Source organism: Ruditapes philippinarum, unplaced genomic scaffold (assembly GCF_026571515.1).
Source record: "Ruditapes philippinarum isolate M1 unplaced genomic scaffold, ASM2657151v2 ctg881_1_1_1_1, whole genome shotgun sequence".
In the NCBI taxonomy this organism is placed as follows: Eukaryota; Metazoa; Mollusca; class Bivalvia; order Venerida; family Veneridae; genus Ruditapes; species Ruditapes philippinarum.
The window spans coordinates 115,567-134,905 of record NW_026863267.1 but is presented as its reverse complement, the minus strand read 5'-3'; the positions used below and the strand labels follow the sequence as shown (position 1 = coordinate 134,905).

General features: G+C 32.2%; 1 protein-coding gene across 2 annotated transcripts; it reads right to left on the bottom strand.

Moving 5' to 3' along the window:
• Positions 1 to 844: 844 nt before the first annotated feature.
• Positions 845 to 18,367, bottom strand: LOC132721666 (calumenin-B-like). Of its 2 annotated transcripts, XM_060706006.1 has the most exons (9): positions 18,216 to 18,367; positions 17,963 to 18,065; positions 17,093 to 17,223; positions 16,033 to 16,223; positions 14,116 to 14,273; positions 12,647 to 12,707; positions 10,387 to 10,632; positions 9,861 to 10,057; positions 845 to 6,053 (listed from the first exon to the last, which is right to left on the bottom strand). In XM_060706006.1, exons 2-9 carry the CDS (start codon positions 18,059 to 18,061, stop codon positions 5,949 to 5,951), a joined length of 1,188 nt encoding a protein of 395 aa, XP_060561989.1. In that variant the 5' UTR covers positions 18,062 to 18,065; positions 18,216 to 18,367; the 3' UTR covers positions 845 to 5,948. The 2 variants fall into 2 exon arrangements, with proteins under 2 accessions (XP_060561989.1, XP_060561988.1); XM_060706005.1 differs by lacking the exon at positions 9,861 to 10,057 and having other exon boundaries at positions 10,391 to 10,632.
• Positions 18,368 to 19,339: the final 972 nt, after the last annotated feature.

The following is a 19,339-nucleotide window of genomic DNA, read 5'->3' as shown; positions in this document are numbered from 1 at the left end:
ACTTTGACCTTAAATATCACCTTGACCTTTAGTGTGCAAATGTAGGTCTTAGGCATGGCAAAATGGTCTTTATTTCAGACATATGCCATTGTGTGATGCATCTTACAGTTCTTCATAGACTACATAACAACAAGCTTTCTTTCCCTTACTGTGACCTTGACCTTTCAACAAGGGATTAGGTCTTGCACACAACACTGCCGTCTTATGATGATCATGTGTACCAATTTATTTTGAAAACCCCATCAAGCATGCAGAAATTACTGCTCTCACACAAACTCTACAATGTATATGAAAAACACAAAAGTTCCATCCCTTGCTGTGACCTTGAGCTAGGGGTCGTGTCTTGCACACGACATATCAGCTACCTATGTTGATCATCGGTATCAGTTAAAATCAGTTAAAATCTCATCAAGCATGCAGAAATTATTAATAGATTGGGCACAAACTCGAGTTTCAAATGACACTTTAGGACAGTAACATTAGGTACAATCCTTTGCTGTGACCTTGACCTTTAAGTTCCGGACCTGGGTCCTGCATTGACACATTGATTGCCTCCTTAATGTGGTCATGTGTACCGATTTATTTTGAAATCAAATCATGCATGCAGCACTTGTTGACCAGACTTAAAGTATACTGTGAATTCAATTACCTATCCACGAAAATTAGTGCCCCATGATTTTGCGGTACAATTTTGTGCACACCATAAATACGGACAGGTTGAAGTTTATATGTTTCATGGCATGAGCATATCATGAATATTGACTTCAAGAATACAACTTCAAACTCCAATACGACATCTTTGTAATATTTCAAATTCACAAAAAAGAAGACAAAAACACCTTCGAAAATTGTAAACAGAGTTTATTTTTCAATAAAAAAACATATCAAATGGCAGAGGAATATATATATTTCAATGAGATGGGACATTAACATGAAAAGAGACCTGTTTTCTATAGGATTTAATACAGTAATTGTACATGGACTATGAGTACATGATGATTGCTATTCTTTTCAAAGAAAGTTAACCAAGTCTTGTTTTGCTATTTGTATATCATTACAGAAGGCTTTTCCAGATTTTTTTTAAAATAATATCTGCATAAAAACAACTAACATTTCTAACATTAAAATGAAAATTTTCAAAACATAAATTTGGAAATTCGAAGACGTAACTCGCAAGTCTTATGGTGGCAAAAAATGGGACAATCTGAGTCCTAGAATTTGTGTAATTTTTTGTTTCTTAATTAAGTCAATAACCATGTAGATTACAGTCAACTGATTGTTCAGGTAACTTTAACATAATAAGCAATAAGTTGTGTGGGAGGTAAGTATATATTAAAGAGTCCATCCCAACAATTTTTTACAATTTGAACCAAGCTGAACAAGACAGAGAGAGAGAGACAGAGAGATTTTATATCCAACTACATTTGTATATTGATAGAAAAAATGTAAAATATCTGATGGCATACATGATCAGCACCATTTTATTCTAAACTTATTCTCACACTCCCCTGTGCAAAAAAAAAATACATATATAGGCCTATATCTGCAGTATCGAACAAAACCATATCTTATCCACTATTCTTTTATACTTTTTTTTTTTTTGAATTAACAAAAATCTCCTTGTCAGATGTCAATATTTGAGCAACACCAAAGTGCAAAATTATGATTGTTTGCATATTAGGTCCTAACTTCACAATAAATCTAAAAATCTTGTAAATTTACCAATTTCAAGGCAGTTTTCTTTTCTTCACAGGGGAGTGCAAGAAAAATTAGCTTCAATCACATCGTGGTTTTATGTATCTCTTATGGGTTCTATCTTTAAACTCATGAAAAAATGAATTCATCAAAATGGAAAAAAAATAAACATTAAAAATTAAAACAAAACAAAAGCAGCGCATACTGTGTTAACGCTCGTCTGTTAAAATAACCAAATTTTGAGAAAAAAATTGATTTAAAAAGGGGCATCACTACAAAAATATGGCTTAAAGAATTATGCCCCTTGTGTAACAACTGCCTCTGGTAAGCTAGTATTCCAAATTTCATAAATACCTATAAACTTGCTACATTAAATTTTTTGCACAACGCCGCCACTGCAGCGATCATAATGGCTCAACTTTTTCTTCCAAACAGACAAGCATTAATGATTATAGCGATATATAAATGGTTAGTATATGGCTTAAGGGTGTACCACAAAACTGTTGTAAGTCCTTCTTTAAATCATGTAAACAACTGCAGTTTTGCAGTCAACCCTCGAATTGTTGTATAATTAAGATGATTACAGGTTTATGACACTGTCCCTTTAAAGACAATCTTTTGACTAGTCAGTAGCATTTCTCCTAATGATATGTCGGCTAATACTTTAAAATTTAATGAAAAACATGGAAGAAAAGATTTAACTATTGCTTTTTTATACCATCGTTCTTCTACTCTGATTTCTTAAAACTACCCAGAATAACAGTTTAGATGTAAGATCTATTTTAATTTTCAAAAGATATTTTTGTATTTATGTTTCTTCTTTCTATTTTTACCTATAATATTTTGATTTTTTTCCAAATTTTTTGCTATTATTTATAATTTATCTGTGTGTGTGGTCCGACCGGGCACCAGAGTAGAATCACTGACATTCCCTAAGCTAGCTGGATAGCTTCCTCACATGAAAGAATCCCAAAGTTCCCTGTCAGGATTCTAAACCACAGTACTGGTGTAACTTAAAGAAATATGGTAGGGATTCTTAAAATAAGTAAACTACCAAATTGAAATATTGAAAACAATTATGCATCAAGATTTTCATTTAAAGACTAGTATCTCTTTCTCTTTCTGCTTATATTTTACACAAAGGCATTCAAGTTTTTTTGAGTTTTTTTTATGTAAAAATCATTAAAACCCATGTTTTCATTCTTTAAAAAAAAAAACTCACTACAATCTCTTCTAAAACAGATATCTATGCCACACAAGACATCAGAGAAAAATAGGGCCTATTTTCCTGACATAATAGAGGTTCACATTGATTGTCCTCAAATAAGATGACTTTGACCTTTCATTTTCAGGTCACTAGCACGAAAAAGGCCTATTTTTTTGCACAAAGTCTCTACTTTTCACTAATACATACAAGTTTATGAAAACATTTGGCACCTAAGGCTAAATACTTAACAAAATGTTAACACAGATATAACACAAGTAAAACAAATTTGAATCACAAAACCAGTCTAAATCCTGCTTACATTTGATTGGTAAATCAACTTTCATTTTTACTAAAGTGACCAATGACAAGATGGCATTTACAGACTGGTTTACAAACTCAAATTCAACTTCTTTAGACAACCTGCCTAAATGGTAATCAATTAATAAACCCGTCACGATCTCTTGCTGTATCCGATTGGACAATTTGAAACAATGATTTTGAATTTAACCAATGAAAAATGCGCATAATCTGACTGGTTCTAAATGGTTCAAATTTTAATAACTTGAACACAATCATAAACAATAAATGGTTGCTACATGTGTATGCAAACTTCTACATCAGCAGCAAAAAAAACAAACATCTCAGACAAAAATAATAAACCTACTTAGCAAAGCTTGTACTACTTCTTACAAACAAACATAAACATGCTATTCTAACAATACAAAATCTACCAACAAAATAATAGCAGCACTAATATACTAAATTTTTGAGGTCTATGTTTAAACAATGTAGCAGTACTTCTAGAGAAACATATCTCTTTATCTATATATATGGCATTAAAAAATATATGAAAATTCATGTTTTTATTATTTGTGACCAAAGAATTCTCTCACTCTTTCCTCCTTTTTATAAACAGCCAAGTAAAAACTGACGCCATTTTCACACATGACAGTATATTTATATACACATATATCTGATAGTTTGTTCAATTTCTAATACATACAAAAACAATTTTTTTCATAAAAAGTACATATACTTAGTGGTATTATGCTTAAACTATGAACAAATCTTTCACTCAATCATTCTTATACATGTAGTTTCACATTTCACAGTTATATGTCCTTTATTCCAAAAGAGTTGTACTCTTTTTTTTTTTGATGTACCGTTTTTTTGCATCACAGCCCCAAATTTCATAACCATAAGGGGTGTTCTGAATTATGTACCCCTGTTACAATACAAGTAATACACTGTATCACTGTGTAGTACAACCTAAAAAAATTATCATTAATTCCTAGATAATAATATTTTGAGTATTTCCAAGCAATACAATAGTGTAAAACTTATTTCATATTCATATATTCCTGACATAAAAAATACAACAAAAAATATTATTATTATTACGTGTGAAACATTTTATAACCTTTTTGTTACATAAAATCACAGGTTTTCATTGAAAATGGCTATTATTACTGGATTTTTTTCCCGTACATTTTCCCATTAGAATTAAAATCAATTAAAAACACATGCCAATCAGTCAAGATTCATTCAAATTTTTACTGTAGAAAATAAAAAAAAAAATACACAAAAATAGTAATTGTAATTAAAAATAAATTTCATTATAAATATTTTAAGCTTTTGTGATCATTAATTTACAACTTGTTGTTTTGTTTAAAACACATATAAAAATACCCTTGCACTTTTCAATCAACTATAAAATATAAGAAAGCTTGAAATAAAACTATCATTTATTCAACCTAGGCTAAATAAATTGGATTACGGATATAAAAAGCTAAAGCCAGAGATCATATTTAAAATCAAAACTTGTGATTGGTTGATTTTTAAAATCTTTTCAAAACTGACCAATCATAGTGCTTCTTTTGAAACTGATAACCCAACCTTACTCTTTGTCTAACATAAAATTTAATTACAATCTCATTAAAAATATCGCAATTTGTTTTGATTCATGATATAACATAGTAAATGCACTGTCAATTAGCATAATCACTTTGCAAGTAATCACAAAATAACATTTTTTACTATATCCATATTAAGGTTAAGATATAAAATTACATATTTTGACAAACTTTTAGGCAATTGTTATACATATACACATCAATCTAAATATTAAAAAGAAAAAAACCAAAATAACATAATTTCATCATGATCTGGAAATTATTTCATTTTTTTTAATTTCTGTTCATGTTCTTTAAAACAAAAACATCATCACAGTGAAACAGGGTACCAGAATCCACTGAATATGAAGCTGGGTACCAAACAGAAACATTTCTCTTTTTATTGTTTACCAGCAATTCAAATTATCTTAAAGCAGCATGCCTCCACATTTATTCATATTTTCATGAAAATTTTGAAAATGTATTTAAAAGTAGATATGGTGAAGTGAACAAAGAAAGTAAATTTACACATTGCAAACGGTACTTAAAATCCGTATAAATTACCAAAAAGAGGTAGTAACATAGTAGAAATATGGTGATCAATACTGCAAAATCAGTCATTCATAGCACATAAGATATAAATTATTTTTTGAATCTTGAATCTTTTATTTTAACCATTCTTACAATCTTAGTAAGCTTTCCAAAGTTTTATTGTCTTAAAATAATTTGACTCATCTGAAGGCATGCAGCTTTAAGGGTAATCCTTGAAATATTCATAAAATAACACCTTCATTTAGAACTACCGTCTTATAAGTGGACAGACCTACGGGTGAGTAAGTAACATACTTTTTACACAACATTGATATATCTGATGATAAAAATACATAATTATTGAATTAACGTCCAAACTAACACTCAACTAACAATTCATGTAATTCAAATACACGCATATTCATATAAGCAAATACTGTTACATATATATGCTACGATAACCTACACACGTGTTATATCAAAACACGAAACTGGTTAAAAACATGCATCTTAGTACATAAAATATATGCATATAAAATACAGTACATATAGAGTGAATTACACACGTGTATTTTTACTGGCAAAAGTTTTTACAGTTTAAATTGCCTATGGCATGGACGGCATTAAAATTCGTCGTGGCGTGTGAGGGCGTCGCCAAAGTCGGTCGCTTGACTGCCAACAAAAATATCATATTTGTCTAAAATCTCCTGTTTTGTGAGCACTCCATCCTGTAAAAGAGAAGAAGTTGTTATCAATATGATGAGCAAGCTAAGCAGGTTTTTTTCCATTTACACAACTTCCTGAGATTTTATTATTATAAGAAACTTTTTCACACAACAAAATATTTTTTAATTGTCGAAAATCTAGAATTATAGTATTGTATAAAAACATTGTGGTTGATTTTTAAATTTTCTTATCAAGCACCAAATGGTCCAGAAAACAGATAAAAATGAGTTTTGATACCTGAGTCTTGTTAAATTAAACATAACGCAAATGCAATTTTAAAAAATTTTTTTTTTGAAGAACAGGAAGACAAAAAGTAAAGTGAAAAAAGAGAAAAATTACACCATCATGATCATCCCTGGCTATACATGTACAGAATGTATTTGGTTTCCACTAACTCATTACGGCAAGTGAAAATATGTGAAATATCCCCATACTATATAACATTGTCAAAGTAACATACAAATCAGACAATATTCTTATCTAATTGTTTATAATGATGTATCACTTAATTTTTGGATGTATAGTTTATTATATAAAACTTTCAAGGTCAATGTCTTTTACATTTAAAGGTCATGAAATTTGGTTTTTCAAATTAAAACTTTTTCATACAATTTTTTATCAAATGACGATAACAAGCTTTAAAAACTTTAAGATTTAACATGCTGTTACCAAGCAGAAAAGAAGCCATTCTTTATTTATCAGTCAAACTTCTATATTATCCTTCAGGTATTAAAATGCAGCAAATTTCATGCAAATGAAAAAAAAAACAAGTGGGTCAAGATGACCCTAGATCGCTCCCCTGACCAATCAAACTCATTAGAGCAATTACTAAGACAAGCATCCTGACCAAGTTCAATGACAATTGAGTCAAAAATGTAACCACTACAGTGTGAACAAGGTTTTTTCCATATTTGGGCAGTGTGCCCTAGATTTTGACCAAGGTGACCCATATTCAATATTGACCTAGAAATCATCAAAACAAACTTACAGACCAATTTCCAGGATATTTGGATCAAAACAGTCACCACTAGAGAGTTACCAAGATTTTTCTATTTTATAAGCTCCTATGACCTAGTTTTTTATCAGAGATGACCCATGTTCAAACTCATCCAAGCAAATTAACTAGACAAGCATCCTGACCAAGTTTGATGACAATTGAGTCAAAAATGTGACCACAAGTGTGTTAAAAAGGTTTTTCCATATTTGGGTCATGTGACCTAGGTTTTGACCGCAGGTTACCCATGTTGAACTAATCCGAGCAATTACATAGACAAGCATCCTGACCAAATTTGATGACAATCGAGTCAAAAATGAAACGACCACTAGAGTGTTAATAAGGTTTTTCCATATTTTGGGGATGTTACCAAGTTTTTGACCCCAGGTGACCCATGATCAAACTTCACCTAGAAATCATCAAAACAAACTTTCAGACTAATTTCCAGGATATTTGGATCAAAACAGTAGCCACTCGAGTGTGAACAAGATTTTTCTATTTTTAATTCCTGTGACCTAGTTTTTCATCTGAGATGACTCATGTTCAAACTCATCCAAGCAATTACCTAGACAAATATTCTGACAAAGTTTGATGATGATTGAGGCAAAAATGTGACCACTAGAGTGTTAACGAAATGTGGATGGACGACAGACATTCAACAATCCTATAAGCTCACTGTCAGCTAAAAAACCAACAACAAAAAACAGCAAAAATTACATTCCCAAAGTGGCATTTGAAATAGGCATATAAAAAATTGTAAGGTACTGTATGTCTATCAATGGGCATCATATTTTCTTATTAGACATTGATTGATTGCAACGATTTGCCTTTGTAATGCAACCTTAACCTGCTGGGACTGAAAGTGATCAGCCTTTGCCACCAGTAGGGAGCCAAACCAGCCTTCACATCCAGGCAGTCTGACCCGGCGCAATACTGTTGTCTGACCCAATTTTAAATTTTCATCGTGATACCCCTAAAATTGATAATGCAAAGTTCCAAAAATGGAAGAGAGACAAGTTCATTTAAGCAAGTCAGGAATAACCTATTCAAAACATTACAGGGTAATCCCACTATAGTATAAATTCACCAGTTTATCGGCTAATCATTATTCATTTTATATGTTACTATAGAAATAGTAAAAAGCGAAACCTTGACATATGAAAATCTGAAAATTTCAAGGGGAGATAACTTTTGATTTTTTAGGTCTAATTTGACTTTGTATTATAGAACACTTATTACTCTAATGTATTTCAAATTTTGACTTGTGGTACCTGCATGTACTCGAAGATCTAGCAACATTGAACATGTTTAATCGACACAGCCTCATAAAATAGAGTTCCCATTGGATTTTTTTTTTATTTTAATCATGCAGTTTTCCAAAAATCTGAACTTACAACAGCTTTTTTACATCCGAAATGAGCAATTTTAGCAACAAAAAAAAACTCCCAAAATCAAGAGGCTAATGTCCATTCCTTGTTTGTTTGTTTGTTTCATTTTACACCTTTTCCCAACAGTATTTCAGTTATATATGATATAGGCGGGTAGTTTCCTAACCATCGTTCCTAGAGAGTTACACCAGTACTAGACTACCTTCCTCAGTGCTAAACTACCAAAGCATCTCCTGGGGTTCGAACCCACGCCAGAGAGGTAACTGAATTAGAAGTCATTGACTCTAACCCCTTGACCACGGAGGCGGTTATGTCTCTTCCTAATTTAGTGAGAAAAACCCATGTCATAAGGAAATTCAGGTGACCATCAATGACTCCAAACATGGGGGCAGAATTCAACACTTAAGTATGAAAGTCAGTAAAATCTTGACAAGTATAAACATTTGACATCATTAAAGACTTTGAAATATACAGTAATTTACTGTACTCCAAATAAGTTGAATAACAAGGAAAATATTTGTGTTTAAGTACGAACACCTAATTACTTAAGCACCTGACATCCTAAAAGTGGATCAATTTTGCATTTTAACAGCTGCATGTAATGTGATACTGTTGAATTTAATCTAATGACAGTCATTTTAAATTTCGATAAAATCTCAAGTCTTAATGTGTTTTTGTTCTTCACACAATCAACAATCAATACATTTACAAGAGCACCTGTTCTTACTTAAATATTGATTTATTTTCTATACATTGTTCTCTCTTTCTAATGGGAAGGTAGCATACGTGAAATTTAGCATTTTCTTTTTTGATGGGTAGTTAACTTATACAGTACTTTCTCTTACATGTATAGTGGGCAGTTAACTATTTTCCAGATAGGAAATCAACTTTTTTATAAAAAAAAAAGAAAAAAAAAAGGAAAGTTGATTTCCTATTTCACCTTATGGAAATTTTCACTTTTTGATAGCCACTTTTACTAAAAATTCAAAAAAAACCCTTCTATTTCAAACTTTTCTGTTGGTCTCAAATCCAACTTTTCTGTCAGTCTCAAAAAAAAAAAAAAAAAAAAAATCACATATTTGAAACCAAATCTTATATTTAAGTTTCCATTTTGTTTCTTTTGATGAATTATGTTTTTTTTTTACTGTCACCATAAAGCATGCAACTGATACGCCTTTTATCTTGAGTATAAATATACCATACATAGATACATGCACCATTTAAACGTATTTTTTTTTTTTTTTAAATTAGCAATATATAAATTACATGGAACAAAACTTCATTCCAAAAGCATGCAAAAACCAAAAAAACGAACAAATTTAGAACAGACAAGTTACTACCACCACTAACGATAATTATAACTGTAACCATTAACTCCTTCCGAACCCTCGTTTCCCATTAATTTTCCGAGTCAAAATTAAACGAACCTTATTTTCATCAGTTTCATAGATTAAATGTTTAGCCTCTGCCTCGGAATGATCATAATTTGGTGGAATAATCCAGTTTTTCACTTCATCTTTGTCCATGAAGCCGTCGCCGTTGGTGTCACGATAACTAGAGAACTGTTCTCTTTCTCCTTTTACCCATTCAGGCTCTTCCTCGTCTTTATTTGGCCACATATCACCTAAAAGTGCGCACACAAACCAATAAAATATTATTACAACTGCAAAGAAACTGGTTGTTAAAACTCATTATTTGACCAAAATGGACTGTCTTTTGAAAGGACTTTCATTTCATGGTAAATTTTGATTTTATCTGATTTTTGAAAGTGTTGGAAAATTTTAAATAATGTTTCAACTCTAAAAAATTCTTAAAAACCAAAGTGCAATAAAAATGAAAACAGATATGTTTACATTTAACTAATTTTTGTTTCAATTTTGAATGAAAGTGTGTCTGAAGAAAAGCCCATTTTGGTGCAAACATGATTTGTACATAGACAAGGCTTAATAAAACCAACCCTATCCACATCCGATTCTCGGAATAAATGTTTCGTCTCTTCTTTACTATTATCATAATCTTCTGGTATGACCCAAGCTCGGACCTCCTCGAGATTGAGGTAGCCGTCCATGTTTTTGTCTCGGAAGTTTTTAAATTGATCTTTCTCCGACTCCACCCAATCCGGTACCCCGTCTTTATCACTATCTTCTTCATCGTCGTCATCATCATCGTCATCATCATCTTCTTCATTATATATATCCGCTGTAGATGCAATTTGTTAATTTCAGACATTTTATCATGAGAGACTATTTCTTCAAAATTTTGAGAAAACCACAAATCCAGGTGTTGGAATAGAAAATTGTTTTCTGTTCATAAATGGATTAAATTCTCACAGGCTAGTTGTTGGGGTTGGTTTTTATTCTTTTCAAAATGATGTCAAAATTCACAATATAGCTCCAGACATTGACTTTTCTCGCTAAATTGATTGATTGCCTTAATTAAAGGATGACGTGATGTCATTGTTAGGTATTTACGATCAACAAAGTTAATTTTATCCATTAGACATCTTAAACTATTATTAGAGAGGTTTTCATCAATTTCTGAGGTGGGGCCAATTTTGGTGATTAATGAACCTAGCTCTTTGTTATTTCACACATTTTCAAATAAACACTGAAAATATACAGAATTTTTCACTCCAAAATTTTGGAATTCCTCCTTTAAACCTCCAAATTTGAAGAATTATCTCATTACATGCAAAGATTCTTCCTCTGATTTCATACTAAATTTAATTCTTATTCTTTGTCCAATACTGGCCAATATCAGTGTAAATATCATGAATAACTTATGTTTGTGTTAAATTTGAGACCCTTTTTCCCAAAGTATGCCAAAAATGCATATTTTCCCCAAGAAAAAGGCTGAGGCCCCTTCCCCAAAAAGGGTGTTTTGGCCCTGTACATTTAAATTATCTGACTTGTCCATGATTCAATATACCAGTAGAAAAAACCACTGGTCATTTCTAGGGAAAATTTCAATATAAGTACATTGTATTTAGTGAATAACAAACAGTGCAGACAATGATTTGACATCACCACAAAATATACCATAGCCCGTTAGACCATTAAAAATTTGTATACAAGTATAAGCATATGTCAATTTTATGATTTATTCATACAGCACTAAAATTTATTTCTACATAAAATGATGATCACTTTTTTTAAAAGTACTCAACCATAACTTGACCATAGCAATATTAAAATGATCATTTCCTGTTCTGTGGTAAGCCAAGAGGATATCATTTCATTATACATGTACAATGTGAATGTTGTCTCATCACTCTAAGCTATTAATTATTCAAAATAAACTCAATATTCAGAATAGCCCCAATATTCAGAATAGCCTCAATATTCAGAATAGCCTCAATATTCAGAATAGCCTCAATATTCAGAATAGCCTCAAGAATTCTATAATACTGTATAATTTTGCGACGTGGAAATATTTGTGATTTTTGCGATTTGAAAGTACATCATGTTTTCTCAAATATTTGAGCATGCAAAAATTATTTCTTTTTAGGCAAACTTTCTTAGAACTATCATTTGAAAACAAGTTTTCATACAGCAACTTAGATGAATAAGTTTGACTGTTCAGATACTAAGATTATTTTTTTCTCATTGCTTGTTTATATAAGTTTGGTCTTTTCAATCCGAAATGTTTTAATGAAACAATATATGTCTTAATAACACAATAGGTTATTCATATAGCAAAAGAATATTTCAAAATATGTCGAAGAAATGTGTAATCAGGTCCTTTATCAAACCTAGTCAATGTATGTTGCAAACAGTTATATAAATAATTAAGGTATTAAACAAGTGAATAGGACAATTACAATAATGGCACTTTTAGACATTCGCAAAATTTTTTGTGACGCATAAATATCCACTTATACAGTATGTTACATAAAAATACGAAACACTTTGATTATTAAAAGAAATGAGTCCTGCATACAAATGGAAGCTGTCTAAAAACAGTGCCCTTACATAATCTCAGCAAGGTAGAAGATAACACTGTTTACAAAGTATTAACAAACCTTTTTTTCTTACTTCACAAAAGGGAGATAATTCAGTTTAACTTTAAATGCAAGAGTTATGGGTCTTTGTTAGTAACCTTCACCTAATTGTAAAGTTTCATTTCTCAAATATAAATATCTGTCCACCTGACCTAAAGTGGGATAAGCAGGGATAAAGTAATTAAAAAATGGTGAATACTTTGTTTCACATACCTATATATTCATCTAAACTGATTTTACCATCTTTATCTTTATCTATATCTTCCATTGTTTCCTGAAAATGACAAAATTATATGTTTGTATTAAAAACATTTTTTTTTTCTCATATATATTATACATATAGAACCTATTAGTCCTGCCTATTCATAAAACAATGTTAGACTGTGGACATTGTGGTTGAAAAACGGATTGAAATTTTTTCCAAACAGTTTTGTTAAATAGTACCAGAATATATACACAACTAATAAATTCATGCAAATTTTATAACAAAAGATATTAGACACAAAAATATATCGCAAAGTCAATCAATGATGTTGACATTATTCTATGACATCATTTTGCTGACATCACCGGCCAATACCACTGGACACAATCAAGATAATGAGAATTCCGTGCAGTACAGTCTAAATGAGCAGACAGAAAAGTACAGTTTAATACTTTCCACAAGCAAGGCAACTGCTTCAACTTCTTAAAACCTTTTTCAAATCTAAAGCAGTAAAATATGAAAGCATAGATCTACAAGAAAGGGCAGCATTTTATGAGCACATCCCCCAACACTACCCAGCAACACTACCCAGCAACACACGACCACCGGCAAAAAGCCCAGTAGGACACAAAACAAAAACAGGACAGAGTACAAGAGCATTAAGCACAAATGGGTAGTTCTTCTAAATAATTCAAAATAAGTTCTCAAAGAAACTGACAAGAATACCTTTACCAACATGCAGTCTGACCAGGCTCTATACTGATGGAACCTCAATTTTTGTATCTTGAGAATGAAATCCCTTTTTACTTTGAAAGGACAGTTTCAATTGCAAAGCAGAGCAAATCTGTTACAAAATTCATCAGGGAAAAGTTCAAACAAGAATATAGATGTTATCAGGAACTCTGAAAATGTAGGCTTATCCACCAGAGGTACAAACAAACTCTTAGCCTTGTACATGTAGCTTCAAGATGATAGACATTTCAACCTGTTGAACCTTTTATTACCAAAGTTGTAACTGTTAAAGTTTGTTTATAACCCTGGTTAAACTGGGAAAACCAACCAAAATATCATTAATCATGGAGAGAATCTATTGGTAACACTGTTACATGCTGATTTAAGGTGCTTTGGCAAAACAACAAACATGGCCCTACTACAGGATGAGAAGAAAAATCTATTATAAGCCTCAGCCACTTTGACCTACAGTAGCCTTAATTGACCTTAAAACACCAAAAAGTAAATATCTATGAAAGAAACTCGCACCCAAAATACTTAAAATATCAAACATCCATATTATCGCATGAACTGCTTAAGCCATACATGAACCTATGATTCTAAATAGTCAGATTTAAAGTTTATAAACCTTCAAGACTCACAACTTAAAAATTTTTTCTCTTAAATTTTTTTTTGCAAATTTAGAAGAATTTAGTGCTACTAAGTCAAGCTGGTGGTTATTTCATATCAATAAATAACAACTTACTAAAACAACAATATCTTTCATATGCTCGTGTTCTTCAGGATGTAAGAAGGAAGCAAATTCTTCTTTAGATAGATACCCATCGCCATTCTCGTCGGCTTGTTTAAATTTACGTGTATCTCTGTTTACCATCTCACTAAAATCCTCTGCCTCTTCAGGATCTATAAAACAAAATTGAGCCGTGTCATAACAAAACCAACATAATGGGTTTACGACCAGCATGGAACCAGACCAGCCTGTGCATTTGCGCAGTCTGATCAAGATCCATGCTGTTCGCTTACCAACCCTATTACAAGTTGAGAAACTGATAGCGAACAGCATGGATCCTGATCAGACTGCGCGGATGCGCAGGCTGGTTTGGATCCATGCTGGTCGCAAACGCACTATGTTGGTTTTGTTGTGATGCGGCTCAAACTATTCATAATTTAGTAGCCATACAGGTTGTGAAATTCATAATGCATCAAGCAAGCCTAAATGGTTCATCAGCATAACAATGTATTGATATCATCAAGGCTATAATTTTTACTTTTTATGTTGGAAATATGTTAGTGTTACTGTTTTTGTTTGATTTAAAGTGGCATGCCTCCAGATTTATGCTAATTTTCATGAAATTTTGAAAATGTATTTAAAAAGTGAAATATTGTCAAGTGAACAAAGAAAATAATTTACACATTGCAAATGGTAATTTATAATTACCAAACAGTGGTCAAAATAGCCCTTCCTGGTTTACTAATGCAGTAAAAATGTAGTGATAAATACTGCAAAATCAGTCATTCATTTCACATAACAAGTAAATCATTTATTGAATTTGAAGATGATAGAATTATGAGAGATTTTTATCTTATCTTTAGCATATATAAGAATCTTACACTGGCTGCTGTTGCTGACCGGAATATCTAGCTTGAGGGCAACTGTTTATGGTGGTAAAGAGGCTATGCCTAGTTTCTGCTTAACAATTACCAAAAAGCTAGATATTCCTTTCTATACTGACAGCCTGTGTTTGATTCTTTTTCTTGAATATTACATGTCAATTTTTTTCGGAACAGAAATTACATCATCCTTAGAACGTGATTCATTCATAAAAAGCATGTGTCAATGACATCATTTTAAGGTATGAGCCCCCTAACGGGCACTATAAGGAACTATAAAATTAACAACATAGGTCAGTTATATACCTTAAAGGATACCTGTATGCAAAATTTAAACAAAGTTTACAGTATGGTTTACGAGTTCTGGAGATTTTTCTTAAAAAACAACTTTTCTATCAGAAGGGCTCTTTTTCAGAAATGAGAAACACTAAATAATCTTGTCTTACATGGGGCGTTTTTTCTAGCACCGGTGTTAACAGTAGATTATCCTGTCTGATATGCAAGAATATATTTTCTTGCATCTCAGACAGGATTATCAACCGTTTACACCGGTGCTAGAAAACTCTGTCTTACATCCCCCATGTAAGACAAGTCGCGTGCTTTAAATGACGTCATTGACGCGCGCCTTTTATGAATGAATCGCGTTCTTAGGATGACGTCATTTTTCGTTATGAATGAAGTTCTATGTTCATACACTACTATAAAAAAAAAGTGCGTAATGAGAATATCAGTTTTCATAATTTCTGTTCCGAAAATAATTGACATGTTATATGCAAGAAAAAGAATCAAACACCAGCTGTTGGTACAGACGAGAATATCTAGCTCTCGGGTAACTGTTTAGCGGAAACTCGACAGAGCCTCGTTACCGCTGTAAACAGTTACCCTCGAGCTAGATATTCCGGTCTGTACCGGCAGCCGGTGTAAGATTCTTATAGGGAATAACCCCTAAAATGACAGCCAAGGGAGGTAATAATTTGTATGTGAAAAGCATCTATTTAGATTACAAAGACCACCATGGATATTACAAAATGAAAAAGATATCAAGATTTACCATATTCATAGCCATAAGTATTTTTTCTGTACGATTCCCAGCTCAAGCCTGCATCATCCAGTTTATGCTCTTTCCACATTCTATCTGTATCCTCGATGACGTATTTCTTCTGCACATACTGAATCCAATGTTGTAACTCGTCCTCAGTTACAACACCATCATGGTTTCTGTCTATTTTGTCCACAATTATTCTGTAAAGAAATTCATTTAACCAATATATATAAAATCACTTTGGCAGCACTGCAAACGCTTGTGGATTCCAAGAAAATACTTTGTGAAGAATTTAACTTAGATACATTGTGAATTTTTAAATAATAACAAAACTACACACATTTATTTAATCTTGTTGTAATTGTGTACATCATTTTAAAACAAGGTATATATAAAATGGCACAAAGCACCAAAATCAAAGTATTGTGTCACAGGGTGAGAAAAAATATGCAGCCTGACAGGGACTCGAACCCGGGACCCTCAGAATACCGTTCCTTGACTCTACAGACTGAGCTATCCGGCCGCTTACACATCTTCTCCCCTATTAAGTGAACAGTTCCGAACCGTGACAATTAGTGAATTACATCCATCAGGGTCTTACAAATAGAATGGTCTTTAGTCTGACCAACTTTACCGAAAACTGTCTCCGCTGAGTCATGTGATTTGGTTATCTTCGACCGTGATCTGACTAAGTACATCACCATTCAAAAATCAAAGTATAAGAGAATTTTCTTTAAATCATCCATACAATTTCAATGACATAATTTACTCTTCTTATCCTCAAAGAATCTGGCTAAAATCAAATGAGCCGCTTCACAACAAAACCAACATATTGGATTTGCGACCAGCATGGATCCAGACCAGCCTGCACATCCCCGCAGTCTGATCAGGATCCATGCTGTTCGCTTTCAGTTTCTTTACTTGTTATAGGGTCTGTAAGCGAACAGCATGGATCCTGATCAGACTTCGCGGATGCGCAGGCTGGTCTGGATCCATGCTGGTCGCAAACCCATTACGTTGGTTTTGTCGTAACGCGGCTCAAATATTAACTTTATTATGGTATACACACCCTAGTTTTTCCTTGCTTTCTTCTGGTGTAAGTTGATCAAAATCTCTGGCTTCTTTTTGACCAAGAAAAGCATCATGGTCATAGTCGTTGTTGTGCTCACCTTCCTTCTCATGATCTTGATCACTTAATTTCTAAATAAAGCAAAAGGATTCTTTCATGATCAGCTTCTTGAAATAATTTTTTATGAAAATTGTAAAACTTTTGATGAAGAGAGTTTTGATAATAGCTAGTGTTCTATCTCTTCGAAATCTTGAACATACATTTTCCAACTTTTTTTTTAATCATGTTATGTTTCTTTATATATAACTGTAAACATTGAATCATGTAATTGTTTAACCTTCCATTTTATTATTTCACGCAAAGCTTTTGAGTGCATGAATGTACAGTGTTTGAAATTAGCAGTAGTCCCATAGCCCCTGACTACAAAATTTCTCCTCGGGCTACCAACTTTTTACAGTAACAAGCCCGAACAGGCTTCCTATTTTCAGAGGCAATATAAACAACTGTTTTGAACAAATGAATCGTGCTAGTGAAATGTCTTTTGGGCTAGTGAATATTCCAATCTATTGGTCCAGCCTAGTCAATTCAAATCCTAATTTTTTACACTGAATGTATACCTTTCAAATGTTATATCAAAGTCAAAGATTTGAATTTTAAAGAGATATAAAATAGCATTAAAAACATATTGTTGAAACAATGACCTAGGGAAGCATGTCACCTGCAATAATTTTCAGCAAACTCATTAATAAAAAATAAAACTGACAAATGTCAATTAAGTTTTGTTATCCTGAGTATTGTCATTATCCATTTCAGTCTTAAACTGTTAAATAGTTCTTTCAGTTTTAAATTTAACAAATGTAAGAACTTTACCTGTTCGTGCACACGTTCTTTGTGTTCTTTAGGAGGAAGTGCTGATGAAAGGCTGCTAGAGAGCAAAGCAAGTGCTAAACTGGCTGTGTATAACTTCATTTTTCTGCAAAATAATCACATATAAATCTTCAATTTTATCAATAAGCGTTTAATGATTAAGATCAAAGTTTTGACAGCTGTGTTTTTCATACGATTTGCTCGCGATTCTGATCAATATCTGAATGGTGTCATGTAATTTAACTTATCATCATACCTTTTCACAATTGATTTTATTCCAGAAATACTCTTAAGTTGTGTGAATTCTAAGAAATCAACAAATGTTTCTGATGTAACTTTTTAGTTCAACTTTATGTGTATGCCTCATACGGACGCTGATCAACTTTTAACCAATCAAATGCCACTATTTTGTCCACGTGATTGTAAAAACCAATCAAAAATTGTCAACGTGGAAACGGAAATGAGTTGTATAGCCTGCGCAAATTTCGGCGCGTGTTATGTGATTGGTTCTCGAGCAAGTTGCATGCGTGGCACGAAATCTGATACATGTATATGTGAAAGCGCGAGAAATATGTTAGAGCCAAGTTTTTGGATGAAAAATTGTATCATATTTGTGTTAAAGGCGCGTTATATATTTATTTATTTTGTATAACTATACATAGCACATAGATCTACGCCTTCAAATATTTTAAAAAAAAGTTTTGTTGGACCTCTCGTTATCTAAATTCATTGATAGCACTAATTTGATCAAGATTAACAAGCATTGTATATACAGAGATTCTCTGCGATAAGTAAGTCTAGTACGGAAGTAACATGTGGATCTAGTCAGCGAGTGTTATATTTTAATAATTAATAGATGTAGATCTGCATGAATCTAGTTATATACATGTTTGTGTTTTAACTTTATACCAACTTTTTCAATAAAATGTGTACTTTTTAGTATATTTTAACATCCAAACGCGAAACAACTTGGTCTTTTTTCTTAATCTGATCTACTCCACAATCATGTAAACCACTTAAGACCGCACTTTTAATAACAAGGACTTATTATAGAAACACTAAAAAACGTTAATAGGCTTTATCGCCGATGTATTCCAAGTTATTTTAAGTTGAAGATTTGATATTATTTGCTTTATTATTATTTTTATTCTACCGTTATCACTATTTAACATTTCCTTCTTCTAGATTAAATCTCAAGAAAAGAATGCCAGATCTAGGATTATGATACAAGAATTCACTCTTCTTACTCCTGGTCCAGTGTTTCACAACCCCTTATTATCTTATGCTAGATGGCCACCCGTTGTGGTAAAATGACATGTGTTTTAAATATTCACCACGCATATAATCTGTTGCGAGATTACTTTCATCGTAAAAAGTTTC